The sequence below is a fragment of the Fusarium redolens genome, assembly GCF_020744475.1.
Source record: "Fusarium redolens strain MPI-CAGE-AT-0023 chromosome Unknown BKA55scaffold_1, whole genome shotgun sequence".
Lineage (NCBI taxonomy): Eukaryota > Fungi > Ascomycota > Sordariomycetes > Hypocreales > Nectriaceae > Fusarium > Fusarium redolens.
In genome coordinates this window covers 4,949,545-4,965,225 of record NW_025763664.1, presented here as the reverse complement: position 1 = coordinate 4,965,225, position 15,681 = coordinate 4,949,545, and the positions used below count along the sequence as shown (strand labels likewise).

General features: G+C 49.8%; 1 protein-coding gene across 1 annotated transcript; it reads right to left on the bottom strand.

The window, feature by feature from the left end:
* Window positions 1-70: 70 nt before the first annotated feature.
* On the bottom strand, window positions 71-3,946 carry BKA55DRAFT_552016 (plasma membrane ATPase). The gene is made up of 6 exons (XM_046191402.1): window positions 3,262-3,946; window positions 2,760-2,893; window positions 2,278-2,658; window positions 1,067-2,227; window positions 360-1,015; window positions 71-304 (listed from the first exon to the last, which is right to left on the bottom strand). Exons 1-6 carry the CDS (start codon window positions 3,652-3,654, stop codon window positions 258-260), a joined length of 2,772 nt encoding a protein of 923 aa, XP_046057313.1. The 5' UTR covers window positions 3,655-3,946; the 3' UTR covers window positions 71-257.
* Between the last annotated feature and the right edge of the window lie 11,735 nt (window positions 3,947-15,681).

Sequence of the window (15,681 nt, the reverse complement as noted above, 5' to 3'; positions counted from 1 at the left end):
CCAAGCATCAGGTGAGCACCGAGGGGGCAAAAGCAGACGACGAGCACAGATACGAATTAGATCATAGATGTTTCAGAGGACGAATTATTTATTTTACTTGTATTATTAGATGTCTAATAGACGTTCTCTAGGGGTATGAAAGTTTCCTCAACCACTCCAGGAGTCTTAATACTCGGGTGCGAGTAATACAGTTCAAATTTAGACAAAGCGAAAGTGAAAAGTCCGGTCGATGGTGGTCCGGGTATATACCATCTAGTTTACTGAGACTTCTCGTGCTGAGTCGAGACGCGCTGAAGAGAGACAACTGCAGTAGAGTTAGTGAACTGAATGTTACCGTCAAGTCAATGGTTGAAACTTACCGAAATCCTCAAGGGATCGCTGCTTCTGGTTCTGCTTGGGGGACTTGCCGTGCATCAGGTTGTCAAATCCAGTGCTGCCCTGCATGAAGTAGTAGAGACCACCCATGACACAGAAGACACCGAAAGAGAAAATCCAGATACGGACGACAGCGACGATGCTGGTCTGGCCGCCAACGAACCAACCGAAGATACAAAAGAGGGTGGCAAGAATATCGACGATCAGGATGGCACCAGACAGCTGCCAAGAGGGGATGGAAGACCAGAAGGGGCCGTTGGCACGGGTGATGAAGATGAGCCAGTTCTCAGTAAGAGAGATCTCAAGGAAGAGAACCTCGTCGATCTTACCGAAGTTCTGGACAATACCACCGTCCTCAGAGTTGGCATACATGGTGGTAAGAGCAATCCAAGTACCAACAGCAAGGACAACACCGAGGAGGACGGACATACCCCAAAGCTTGGGCAGGTTCCACTTGACGGGAGTCTGAGAGAAAGGAGCATTGTCGTAGGCAATGGCAAGGGTCGCAATATCGGCGAAGATGGCAATGAAAACGACAAGCTCAATGTTCAAGCTCCTGTTGAGGATGGCAATCCAAAGACCAAGGAAGATCTCCATGTGAAGAGAGAGAGCAATACGGTAGACGACGTATGCGTACATTCTATTGGAAGATTAGCAAGGCCCTGAAGTTGTAGGAAAAGGTTATACTTAGCTGTGGAAAATTTGACGGCTAGTCTTCAGAGCATCAATGATAGCACCAAGACCGGGGGCAAGGAAAACAATGTCGGAGGCGGAGCGGGCAGCGTCGGAAGCACCCTCAACAGCAATACCAGTATCAGCCTTCTTCAGAGAGGGAGCATCGTTGACACCATCACCAGTCATGGCAACAAGGTAACCACGCTGCTGGAGAATCTCGACGACGTTGTACTTGTGCTGGGGGAAAACCTCAGCGAAACCATCGGCAGCCTCAACGAAATCGTAGACCTCAGAACCAGGCATGTCACCACCACCACCGAGACCAAGACGCTCAGCGTTGTAAACGTTGGTACCAAGACCGAGCTGACGGGAAGTCTCACGGGCAATACCGACGGCATCACCAGTAAGCATCTTGATGGAGAGACCAAGGCGCTTGGCCTCGTTGATAGTGCGGGCAGTATCATGACGGGGAGGGTCAGAGCAAGGCATGATTCCGAGAATCTCCCAAGCACCCTCACCTCGCTTGCGGGCAACACCAAGGGATCGGAAACCACGAGTAGCGAACTCAGCGACAGTGTTCTTGTAGGCTGCATCAATTTCCTCAGGGATGGGGTGGTCCTCCTCGACAGTCTTGAGAACAAAAAGTGGGGCACCCTTGACACAGATGATTCGCTCGCCCTGAGGGGACTCAACAACGGCCTGGACCTTCTTCGAGACAGGGTCAAAGGGATGGAAATCGAGAACCTTGTACTTGGACAGAACGCTCTTGGCACGGGGGTAGTACTTGAGAGCCTTAAGGAAAGCCTTGTCAATGGCGTCAATACCCTTCTTCTTGCGGGAAGCGGCCAAACAAGCAGTAAGCATCAGATCATCGGGCTCAACGCCAGCAACACAGAAAGGCTCGGCAAGAGAAAGCTTGTTCTTGGTCAGAGTACCAGTCTTGTCAGAGCAGAGAATCTCGACACCAGCCAGAGACTCGATAGCTGAAAGCTTCTGAACAATGGCCTGCTTCTTGGCGAGGTAGGCAGCTCCGACAGCCATGGTGGTAGTGACGACAGCAGGGAGACCGACAGGCACACCAACGATGGTGATCGCTAGAGTGAACCGAAGGATGTCCACGATCCCATTGGACCTGTAAAAGGACGACACCCAAACGACAAGCAGAGTAGCGACGACCCTGAAGATGTTAGCTCAGTTTTGGAGTAGTTGGGGTTGGGCAAGTCATACAAAACCAGAAGGATTGTACCAATACCGTTGAGAACCTCTGTGAAGTGACCAGTGCCTCCAGCAGACTGAGAGACAAGGGCAGCAGCTCGACCGACGAAGGTGTTGTCACCAGTAGCAGTAACGATAACAAAGGCCTCACCTCGCTTGACAGCGGAGGAAGCATAGCAGTTGTCACCAGCGTGCTTGTCGACAGCCAGAGACTCGCCAGTGATGGCAGACTGATCGACCTGAACGAAGCAGCCCTCGGTAACGAAACGACCATCAGCAGGGATGATAGTTCCCTCTTCAACCTGGAGAATATCACCGGGAACGACCTCGGGGGCCTCGACTTCCTTGAGAGTACCGTCACGGAGGACAACAGCCTTGAGAGCCAAAGTTTTCCTAAACAGCGTTAGTTTTTACACTAGAGAACGTGAAACCGGCCTGGGAGAACGTCTAGAGGTCCCTCGGGGGTCTCTAGAAGAAAGGCTTGGGCAACTGACTTTAGTTCTTCAACAATACTGCCTGCTTGGAACTCTTGGATGAAACCAACACAAGCGTTGAGCAGGAGAAGCGCGCAGATGACGCCGAAGTCTATCCAGTCCTCAAGACCAGCAGCGAGGACAGCAGCAGCTTCCTACGAGTCGTTAGCTATAAAAATCACAAAAATTGGTGTAGAAATGGTCGAGTTAGACCATTTTTTGGTTCGTGAAAGTGGAATTTGCCTAAATAGGCAATGTGGGTCCATTTTCACCGCGCTAAAAACCTGGTCAACACAACACCATCTCTGGTATCGCGGCCAGCTTCGCCAAGAAACAAATTTTAGCAGAAACGACGTAGAAGGTGCTCCAAGCATCGTATTTTGCTGAAAGTTGGTTCAAAGTGAACAGAAAAACCAGGAGATTGCAATTGAGAAGAGAACAGGATACAAAAACGCCAAACGAGTGTCGGAGGGCCGGGAAAAAGACGAGCAAAGCATGAAAAATCAGGGTACGGTTTACGAACCATTACGAATTGAATTGGGCCCACGAAGAACATGAGGAACTTGAGGATCATGTTCTCTCTCTCTTCTTTCATCTGGTTGAGGCCCCATTTGCGTCGTCGGTTGATGACTTCGGCCTCGGTGAGACCCACTCGGGAGTCGGTTTGGAGCTGATCTTCGGGAACAACACGGCCACCTCCAGGCTGGGTCTCTTCTTCTTCGTCGAAGGCGTGGCCGTCCTCGGACTCGAGGTCCTCAATGAGGGCGTCCATGTCCTCGTCGGGCTCCTCATCCTCGGCGACGGGAGCCTTAGGGGCGTGGGTGGGGGGAGGAGCTTGTCCTCGCTTCTCATCGAAGCCGCCAGTCTCGATGTTGGTGTCCAGCGCAGGAGCGCCGGCCGCCTTCTCTTCAGCCATCGTTGGAGATGATGGAAAAGAGAATGTCGATTCTTAGGTTTTGTAGAGTGCGGCTATAGGTGGGCAGCAGATATTGGGAAATAATAGCTTAGGTTGGTACCGCTTCTGTTGTTGTGTGAGAGAAACAGAGGAACAAGGTAGAGTGGAGAGGAAAAAGGGAAGAAAGTGTCAAGCACCGCACGAAGTTAGGGTCGCTTATGAATGAAGCATTCGTGGGTGAAGAGGAAAGGAAAGAAGAGAAAGTTTGGGTTGGGCGAGAGCTTCTTTTTGAATTGCAAAGTGAGATGCGTGAGAAAGCTTGGGCTAGGTTCTTTCCCGGCGAGCTTGCCGGCCCACGCTCGTGCATGCGTTGCATGGCCCCTGCCAACAGACTTTCGGCCCTGATCAAAATGATGGAGACCCGGTCTTGAAGTGGGTACCACACCTCAATGCCTGCATATTTCTCCAAGACTGATTCTCCAAGACTGATTGTCTCTCACTTTGATGCACGTCGCCATCTTACTCGCTACTCACTGACTTTCTGTGGCCCCCCCATCACAAGTAGACAAGACAGAAAAGAAGAACACAGATGACCGGGGTCTCATCAAACGGGTCCTACGGCGACGCAGGGCTCCACAGCACAAAAGAATTATATGGGTCTTTTCCTCTTCCCAAGCCGGGACGGGTGGATTAGGATGGAGCCCATCAGTCACTTCCCACGAGTCTCGCGCAGGTTCCTGGCATGGTCTCTCGCGAATCCCAATATGCCCCAGATTATGAGCTCCATGCCGTCTCCAGGTACGACCGGAAGGTCCTCGAGGTACGAGCTAGCAACAAGGAGCCTCTCTTTCTTTCTTCTACTGTACGAATTGATCCGACCTCTCACGGCCCTGCCGACCCAGTCCAATCCATCCATTTCAATTGGATTGGCCATTCACTCATTCATTACACTCATCCATTGTTCTACTTCTGCCGCCATTATGCAGACCATAACCAGACTGTAGCCCAGTGCCATTTGCCATTCTTCCATATGCGCTCAATGTTCCCCCTTCTTTTTGGTTCTGCGTTGCCGACTAAAGCCCGCACGAGTCGGGATTAGCGAACGACATCTCAGTAGCTACTTAGAGATAATCACATCCAAGGTCACGGAGGGAAGAAACTTCATCACACCCTCTTGCGGTTTAGCTACACCCTCACCTACCCTAGCCTTCTCGTATCATTGGCCTGGGGAAAGTAAAGTGCGACGTGCTTGCTTTGAATTTGTACTTTAAAGCTTGATGATGTAGTGATTTTTTAGATTTTTATGCGCGTATTAACTGGAAAACTTATATCGTGCTGGCAGCGCATTAAACACTCGTTGAACAGAAAGTATGAGATGCTAGAAAGAAAGTCAATATCCAGATCAGGTAGCCGTAACAACCACCAAACACAACAATATCTGAGATCAACAAACCCCCATCTCAGTCAATACCATTCTAACGCAGTAAACAACGCAGTAGCATCAGCATCCACCTGGAAACTAGAGACAGAGAGTGTTAGCCAGCACGCCAGTGTAGGAGCTACCCTTGCCGTACCCGGTAGCGTCGGCTGGCTCAATTTTTTTTCACTGTTCTGCTAGGAGCTGGGTTCTCTCACGTCTCATCAAAATGTTTTTCTCTAGAGCTATGCCTGCAACTTTTTTCTCTACTGGGGAGTGTCAATTGAGCCAATCCAGCCCGTGCTAGGGTGTAACTCTATGAAACGTCGGTCGCTACATCTTGCAGACTTGCACGGTCCACTTTATGATGCCCCATCTAAATCGCCCTTGCCCTTGTCCACTCAAGGCAGCCTCTGCTCGTTAAACTGGTCCTCGGCCCAGCCCAGGTTCTTCCTTTCTATGCAGGTGCAGAGCACAGTGTGTGGCGCCCAGCGTGGGGAATGGAAACAAGACGGTAATCTCAACAGTGGGTGCAAAGGAGACGAGCATAGCAAATGCAGTGGGAAAAAAGAGATTGAGAGGGACCAGAGACCATTTTACATTTCATATGCAGCAAGACTAGACTCAGATAGAGACTCATGTTATGAGATTGCCCTGCCGATAGAGCACAAGGGGGGAAAGTGCTCAGCGTAAACAAGAGACAAAACAAAACTCAATTGAGAGCACGTAAACTGATAAGCGATAACTATTGGACGTGTCTCATCTATCTAACTGCCCGTGGCTGACAGCTGATTGATGGCTTACAATGACAATGACGACCTCAATATGATGACACTAACAATCAGTCATTCACCATCCATGTCACAATGAGAGCGATTCGCCTCGATCTTGACAAAGCGATGAGATGCGAGGAAATCAATACAAACAAATCAAAACAATAGCCTGCCTGCCTGTCTGGGTTGGGTTTATTTGACAGGGGTTGGGGGAATGTCCGCGGGATTGTACAAACTGTGATCGCGCGCAAGTACAGTTTTCACTGATTTAGCTTTACGAAAAACAAGACACCTGAAAAACCCACAGCTGAGCGAGTAATTTTACTTTCGTATCCAAACTTGCTTATCGCCCTGTTGCATCTGCCTACCTACTGTAATACTCTCCGAACTATCACCAAAGCATCTCCACGGCCATTTACAACACCCATGGACTTTTGGCATTAAAGTCAGTAAGACACTGTGCATCTCCCGGATCCCGTTGGCTTCCATCCTTAGAGCCCCGTTGTACATGTGGGATGGCTCAAAGCCCGGTCCTCGATTGTATCAACGTATTGCCTCACTAATGCTGGATTTTGCCTCAAGATAGCATCAAGCCATGTACAACTGTGAGTGTCTGCCTGCCATCGTCTGGACCTACTGAATACAAAGTCCTCTGGTGTCCTGTAGCGCGCTCTCCATACTGGGGCCCCGGTACCTCTGCTGTATGTCATTGCTGGCCGAGCTTGTACCTGGCGTCAAGCTCCCCGTTTCCGCTGAGGGATTTTCCTCCATGGGATGGCCCCCCTCCCCCATGCCCATGTGCTCTTTTTCGTTTTTCCCGCTGCGTATCGCTGCTTGTCGAGAATAATGACGACACTAACTTGCCCATCCCCGGCGGTCAGCGAAATCGCGACTCGCGACAACTGGAGAAGACAGAAGAAGTCATGATAGGCTCCGCTTCAGGATTGCCGTTTCTGTCAATCCATCAGCCAGCCTTGCCTTGCCTTGAGCTGCTGATTGAGACTCTTAATACAGTATCAATGCGAAATATCACCCTCATGGCCCCTGGAACGCAACGGGAGTCATTGTCCTGATGTGCAATGTTGTGCAATTACAATGACTCAGTGGCGATTTCACAATCGCACCGCAGCCATTGATACATCTCACCTGTATAATAGCATTGCATAGATCTTCATACCTTATCCCACCTTGTGCGCGGAATACACTTCCCTATGGCGAAGTTGCTATTTGCGCGCAAAGCATGTCGTTCAATTTCCCAATTTCCACCTTGAAGCTGGTAGTCGTAAATAACAAGTCGTGTTCAAGAGGTGACATTAAAAGCCATCCAGTTTACACAGCAAACGCACACTAAAGTGCATATATTTAACGATCCGCTGCCCCAATTGCAGCATATTTGAGACTCGCCCCACGCGATCTACCTCGGGACTGACCTGACTGGGAACTGGTCTGACAATCTCAGATGGGATAGCTTCATAGATCCCGTCCGATGACGACTACGCTGGTCTGTTACTCTGCATCTTCTCAATCCAGATTCCTTCTGCAAAATTCTTATTCGGCCGGCCTATCAGTTGTTGTCCCAAGTCTTGTTTGACCCGGACACGAGAAGGGCATGAGGTTAATTGAACGTAGGGGTCTCAGGCAGGACCGAAACGGGATCGCCGTGTTTCGATGAGTGGTCATGATAGTCGTCATTTTATGACAAGTAATCAGACGTATCGTGACAAGCTTTACTACGGTCTGCTTCGCCTTTGACTAAGTAGTCATGACTTTGAGAAGGGATGGCCTGTTATGACGGAACAGTTCCAGGTTCAACACAGAATAAGGACACACATGAGCATCCACTGCTCACCAGGCGCAAATTGTCACCGTTGAGTGGCTGCCATGTCCAATCGCCTTATCGGCAGCTGTTGAGCCTGTGCCAGCCTTGGCAGTTCGACAGTAGTGAATACGGTGCGAGATACGGTCTGGTTCACGAAACGACATGGGTGAGCTTCTGCAGGGCCTCGCCTGGGCTGGATCGGCTTGGCTGCCCTAGGCCTGTCTCTGGTCTTTTCCGTGTCCGTCTAAGAAGGACACCGAGGAGATTCACCTTGCACCTTCATCTTCCACGCATGAGATGAGGCGCCGCTATTAGCGTCTTCGATCTAACCTGCGGGTTAACGCGGGCGAGGGCTATTGGAGAAGAGTTGATTGAACCGCTGAACTTTCTTCATCAGCTACTGAATGGATCTCCATCCAAAACGGCAGGCTAGCATTTCACCAGCAGAGCAAGCCCTGTCCCAACGACGACGGGACCGAGCCTCGCTCAGTTTTAGCGTACAAAAAGAGCGCACATCAGAGATGCTTGACACAAATACCACGATGTTACCGAGCTCGGATAGTGCGGGGTTGAGCTCAATTGTTTCTGTCAACTTCCAGCATGTGAGGTATTATTTAGGATCACCACAGCTGTTGAAGCCGCTCATGCAGGTGTGCATAACTTATGGACCCAGCTGCACTAGCCAAAAGCCACGCATATTGGAATTTTTCTAGAAGCCGGCCTTTCCATGCTGACCTTCACCCGTTGATCCAATGCCCTTCCTCCCTATGGACTTGGCCACCGCTGTCAGTGATCACGAAGAACTCTTGTCGCCTCTCGCCAAGCAGCCAAGTCGATTCCAGGCCCGTGTTCTCCTTGTCTCTATTGCGCTTGCACAAACGAACCCCGTCAGCTTCAGGGCACCCCATGCCCTTACTCAAGACTCAAGCCTGTGAAGGTCAGTGCCCCAGAATCCCATCCATCACCAAAAGCAGTACCCTGACTCTCTACGTCATTGGAATGACTGAGTTCAAAAGAAGGTGAGACAGTCTACGACCAATGGCGGCGACTGTTTCTCCGATTTGCCTACCTAACCCAGCTCACTGTCCCGGTCCAGTCGGCCTCGCCCTTTCGCGCGGTTTTATTTCTCACCTTGCCATATCCACATCCACTTCGCATCGGATTTCATGTGGGGGGTACCTCCCATGTTTAAACTGGGGGACGTGGTCGCTTTCTTCCGCGGGCTTTTGGCTGGCTGTTCATAGGCAAAACAGAACAGGATTTGGTCGGCGCTTTTTTACCCGCGACCTCCGGTGAGTGGACTTCGGCGCCGATGCCTCGGTGTGTCAGTGGGCAACAGATAAGGACCCCACGGGCAATTCGCGGTGTACAAGATGTTTTCTTCTCGGTCAACCCTAAATGGGTCGTCGAGTGCCGAAGACGGGGCACGGCAAGTCCTTTTTGGTCACGAACTTCTGAAGCTGAGAATGAGAGTGCCTGAGTCGCTCGCTCGCTGGTAGCGGGTCTGACTCCGATCTTCAGCGAGTCGTTCACCGCACCGGTTTCCGCGCTCCGCTGTTGTTCCTGACTCTTGAAGATTCCATGTCTAGGTTCCATTCCGCGTCTTTTGCTGTTACAAGTTGCCTCATCCAGGGTCCAAGTTTTGTCTGCCGCGCCTATCGCTCTCATTACGTTACCGGGCGGTTGGCCTTACACACCAAACTGTATGCTTAAGCCCGCCTACGTAACTTCAACAAGCTTCATGTAACTTGCTGTTACGCTGTGTCCACGAGTATCTGGCCAATGCCTACCCTGTTGTTTCCGCGACGGGAGACATCCTTACACAATATCCGCCACCAACGACCCCTTGTGTTGTTTACTTGATACAGTAGCTATCCTACATCTTAATCCAACTTCGATATATCACAGGCGAGAGGCAATTGGTATTGCAAATGAGGAGATAAACAGCAGCACTAAACAGTTTGCAATCTTTGGAGTCCACTAAACCGCCGACAAGACCGGGTCCAAATTAACTACAGTGGGAGATTTGCATTATGCAGCTCTATCAGCGTGGAGCTACCGACTTACACGCACGAGCAAGTGCGTCTATTTTCTTCCAGAAAAACCCGGGGCGCATGAGTGATGTGTCCGCGTAAAGCGATGTCGAAAAACGATCAAGTCTCTCGTCTCACCATGTCACGCTCAATCGAACTCTACCCAATCCCCTTTCACGGTTGACGCCAAGTGAACGAGGCATTTCTTGACTGCATATTCGTGCATCTTCCCCATCTTTGCCCGGCTTTGGGCGGATCCGGGGTCGCCCGGGAGGCGCTCGAACTAGGAGGTTGGTGGACACGCACCCTGAAAATTGTCTAGGAAACAGAATCAATCAATTGGTCATAGTGATTGGTTGGTTCATCTGATGAGGGAATTCAAAGACCATGAAACGGTCCAAGCAAATAGACTCGACCTAGACTCCTTTGACTGGTAATATCGCTCACTCTGTTTGATACTCTTGCATAATAGTAAACGTGGACTCTGGTCATTGAATCATTCACCTAACCATTTTCGGGTAAAACCTCAGCATGGGCTTGTTAGACAGACAGTAGCTGGGACTAGGCAATGGCAATAGTGGCACGCTCGCTGCGTAGCATGCGGGATATTGATGAGCTTAATGTCAAATCTGGAAGGTCTCAAGACCAGTCATTGGCTGCACCTTCCACATCCTGAGATCTACCCCAACACAAACCACCTCCTTCCATCCCGCGGGAGATGATGGTGCCGGATACTTTTCTTCCTACAGCCTCACTTTTTCGCATCTCCCTCTTCATCTTCACTTACATACACACAACAGGCCAGCCCAGGCCAGACCGCACTATCAAGAACACCGCTTCACCCCAGTTTCCTTGGCGACAGCAACAGTGCACAATTGCGGAGAGCGAAGAGCGGCTTCCTTGAACAGCCAAGCCTTCACTCGATTCAAGGGACCTCACTGATGGAGTCGAGTGCTACCTTGACTGTCCCAGGCCCAGTCCCTGGATGTCGTTGTGTCTCCCAGCCTCCGCTCCGACTTTCTTATTCATGCACTCTCCGCCACAGTCCGGGGTAGGACTGTTCATCTGATAGGGGCTGTCGAGGCATGGACTTCACTTGATGGTCTTGTGCCTGTTTGCGCCCTGGGTGCTTGCGTCTTGTGTACCACAAAAGAAGATTCGTGAGGATCAGCATGACAAGCCAAAGTCGCATCATGTTGTTGTCGCCTCTGCTGACGTTACTTGCCAGAGGCTGAGGCGGTCTATCAACAAGTCATGGTTTATCCGAAAACGAAAAATGATACGTGAATCTGGCACGATGCGCGTACGTCACTCAAGATCCTGACCTCTATTTTCAAAGCGGAGAAATCTCGAAATCTCGCAGTGCTGTCACCGTCAAAACTCCGGTCTCATGATGATGGCACACTTGTCTGTATGTCTCACACATACAGCCGGCTTGATCTAGAGACGTCAAAACTAGAGTCTTCAGCCTGTTCTCCAAATCCAAACCCCAACGACCCCAAATAGCCACCGCAAATTGAAATGCAGGGATTTATAACTGCCCGCATGTGAGACCCGCTTGTACCGATCCACGCGATTTGGCTTGCACGCGACCTTCGGCAGTCAAGCTGTCGCACTTACTATTGGCTAGCCCTGAACAACATCCTACGCTGCGTTGTCCAGCTTTGATTGTCAATCACACTGTATTGTCAGGGCTCTATCGCAAGGCTCTGGATATCCCGGAAGCCGCGGTGTTTATAGCCTCTGGATCGCAGCCATGATCTGGCCTGCGATAATACAGACTGTTATCAAAGCCTCACCGGAGGCGGCGACGTGGCTAGGGCTTAGGACCGATAACTCTGGTTTGGAAAAAACTGACACGGTGCTCTAGCATTCTTGCTCCACCATGATGGATGGATGCTCGTTCCTGATATCCACTTCTTTTCCCTTCCACTAACTCAGCACGCCAACTTGCCGCCGCTGGCCGTACCATGTCTTCAAGGTACCGAGTACCAGCCGAGTCGAGCGCTCAGAAAGTCCAGGCCCTGTCAGTTGTCGGACATTACTTTCCCAAAGACAGACAGAAAGCACAGAGAAGCACTAAGCGCCCCAAGCTAAAGGCCCCAGACGCGGCTTTTTTTTTTTTCGGTTTTCTTTACGTGTCTGTTGTTGGTAGTCTTTGTGACAACCCACCTGCTATCACTTGTCCCTGCCAAAGTGCCTCGCCGTTGGCTGGCGCCAGTAAATGAGGCTCTTGCGCCCATTTCATTGCTCCAGCTCCCCATGACAGTCTCCACGACAGCCCCCGTATCTATCTGGCATCCTATCTATCCGTGCCGTCATTCCCGGAATTGCAAATTCATTTGTTCAATCGCGAATCGGATATGATGTCAATGCTATAGCTTGTCTGGAGAAATTGGACTGGAGAACCTGTTTAACCATTGAGTATTAAACTGTTACCTTAACCTATGCCTGAAACAATCCCGTCGGATATTCGACAACGGTATGTCCGCCTTTGGCACGATTGGGATTGGCGTTTATCAAGAGACAAGTCTCAATCTTGCTGGTCCTAGTTGATAACATCTATATCTTGTTTCCAATACAAGCTAGTGACCCTGTCGGTGCGATCGGCTTTTACAGTTCACGACAAGTCGCAGTGCAAAGATTGTAACGAGGCTCTGCCGCGACCTGGATAGTTGCGCGCCACGCTTTCACACCGTGTTGGGCCTGGTCATTCAAAGCATACGAGAAGAACCAGGATCAGTGATCGACGATGGACAACACCTTAGCGGTCAGCTTCCGATGGTGTCTTTGTTTGCGTCGCAATTGAAGAGTCTCCATCTTAAAAAGGAATTTCTCCAGGCTCCACGGGTCTCCAAACCTTGGTGTGGGATTTGATGGAGAAGAATCCTCTCTCACTGGCTAAACTCACATTTGGCTAGTCAATAACGAAAACTGGAGCATACGACTCGATAATGGATGGACGGACCTGAGGCTGCCGGAGGACCCTGCATCTCATCCTGACAACTAATTCACTCATACAATTTCGAGTGATTCATACGTGAGAATTGATACTGCGCGGGTACTCCATGGTGAAGCTGCGGAAGTCTGCATCATGGCCTATCCGTATTAATTCCGCCTCGAAACAGTCATGAAAGTTGTAATCGGGTACATGTTCCTAGACTGGGGATTAAGCGCGACTCGCGACTTGGGGAACATCACGGAGCCGAAGACGGACGTATGTCAAAAGCCAAGCAAACATGCTGACAACTCAACTATGGACCTCTTTGAGCCATCTCAATTGCTTATACGCAAAGGATGCCACACCCCGGATCTTGGCCGCAAGGCCACTTCATCTCAATGCTCGGCTTTGGCGGACATCAACTCGACTCAAAATCAGGTGTAGGTCTGTATTATCGTCAGCCATGTTCTCAGATGACACGAGACGCATGAGAGTATTTTGTCCATTGCCCACATTCATGCAGCTGCATTGAGGTCCAGAGCCAATCTTGACTTCCTTCTCTCCGGAGATGCCAAGAGTCTCGAAGCGAGGAACGACCGGTTGATGAAACAACTGGCCTCGGTCGTTGGACGAACAACTCAGTCGCTGACTGAAACGAGAGTGTTTCCTTTACACCAGAAACGTTGTGGCACGGCCAAGATGGATGTGCGTTGCGCAAAGTTGCGCGTTGCGACGAGCATATTCACCTCGACTTTCTTTTTAGGCCGCATGGTATTACGCGCCTAGTGCAGCCTCCCGTATGACGGGTGGATGGGCGGTTTTCACTTGCCCATGGGGTATACTGCCTGAAGAACATCTCCCCATGAGAGGCTGCAGATTGCTCAATCTGACAATGGCTCAATTTGCATGTATGCTTAATCAAGCCTCGTCTTACACTCATATTTATGACTTCCGAGCAGGCCGTTTTCCTCCTCATCAATAAGCCTTGCAGATGGGGAGCAGCCGCCGTAGGACATCACATATGTGTGTCCAGTAACACAGCTGCTGGTTTCGAGGAGGCCTCGTCATTTTTGTGTCGCCAGGAGTCGCAATTCCATTTACTTACCACGTGTGCGTCCATAAAATTCTACAAGCCTCGATGATTGACAACGCGTCCCGTCAATCTTGGAATTGGCCACGAACATAGTCTCAATGATTCTTGATTTCGGAATCCGATGTATGTCAGAGGACGTGCATTTCATCGTCCAGCCCTATTATGTTTCCAAGTCGATCATCCAAGATACCAAGACGGCGACTACCGATGCCAACACTTTTGATGCCACAGATATGAATCTTGGCTCTTGGCTGATGTTTTTCTTTTCCACACGCCCGCCCTTGGCCAGATGGACCAAGACTTGACAGCCAAGAGCCAAGATATGTGTTCTCGATGTTCGATTTCTGTTACCGCCACCAAACCATACGATAATTGTATGTCCCCATGTATTGTACCAAGACTTGGACTTGAGGCGCATGAGCTGGGCTATGTCGACAGGGTCTTCGTCTAGACTCACAGAGCAAGATGAGTATTTGTCCAGATCGCTAACATACATGCACATGTTTGCATGCTTAGCCTGGGCAGCAAAACCCATCATTGTCCAGGCCGTGTAAAACGACGTTATAGTCTAATTCCAGACTCTGTCAGTCCACTCTGAAGCTACATACGACGGGAATCCCCTTTCCGTTTTGACAACGATCAGGCAAAGTAGATGGATGATGTTTATAATTGAGCTATCTGTTATTCTGTCTTGGCCCGAGTCCGTCAGTCCCGTGGTGCTTCGGTTTCTCTGTGACCTTTGCTTTTTCTAGTCATGCAAGTGCGTGCTTGGTAGAAGGTTTCTGGATTGTCTTGGTATGGATGACATGCATGCACGATGAAGGGATGGATGGACCTAGAGTGGCTCCGTTAATTTCGGACTTGACAGGAAGCAGACGTTTGTTTTTCTGTCGTCGCGATTTGAGCGGCAAGTCAGTGGGTATGAAGTAAAATTACAGCGTACTTTGGGCGTGGATAGACGGCATAAGACTATGGTTTCAGTTCAGCGCGGAGTGTTTACTGTAATCGATTGATCGATTGATTGGTATGTAGTCGGATATTGCGCTGGAGCCAAACTGTGGATGAAGGGATCCATCCGCGTGACAATTAGTTGCATCTCAAAGGGTTTAGCACAAGGAATTTTTAATTTTGGGGCTTCGAGACAAGTGCGATATGTGTCTCTTGTTAAGTTGAGACCATGTTATTACGTAGCGGCAGATAATGATGGATATCCCTGCCTGAGCGTGTTGGTTGTTTATCTTTTCTGCATCACCTGAATGCGTAATTTCGAGGCTGAAGGGGTAGAGACGTCACAGCCAGTCAAGCTCTGAGTCAGTTTACGTACCTTGTCTCAAAAGATAATACTCAGAATACTAATATTTCCACATCAAATGACAACTATCATATCAAAGTCTGTATCTAAAAGGACCGTCGGTGATCAATCCAACCTAGTCAGGGGAAAATCTCGCACTATACCCCAATCGAGCCCCATGGGGGTTTTGGTGATAACCGAACCTTGTTTCTGACAACAAGGGAAAGGTAAAAGTAATCTATTGAAAACGATATTGATGAGTCGCTAGTCATGTGAATAGACAACATTAATGAGTTTATTGCTGCCTGATAGAATGGCGCTGTCGATCTGTCGACTTTATTTTAACTACCGACGGTGAAGGCTTCGATCGTCACGGTCTGTCTTGTCTTGGCGGTGCAAGTGCTGCTGGTGGATAGATTCAGGGATGAGACGATCGTGATCGCTTTGACGTGCTCGTGAGGAGATGCAGGGAGGGATGTAAGATTACTGCGACGATCGAAATGCTGGTGAGAGTGGAGTTTGGTGGTGATTTACCCTGTACCAGGCTGAGATAGAGCCACCAATGGCAAGGAGGGAGGATACTTGTTGCAACGCATTACTTTGGCTTTCTGTTGATAAATTATGTTATTGGAGATAAATTATACGCATGGGACGGTATGCTAAGATAAGGAGTTAAGGTTA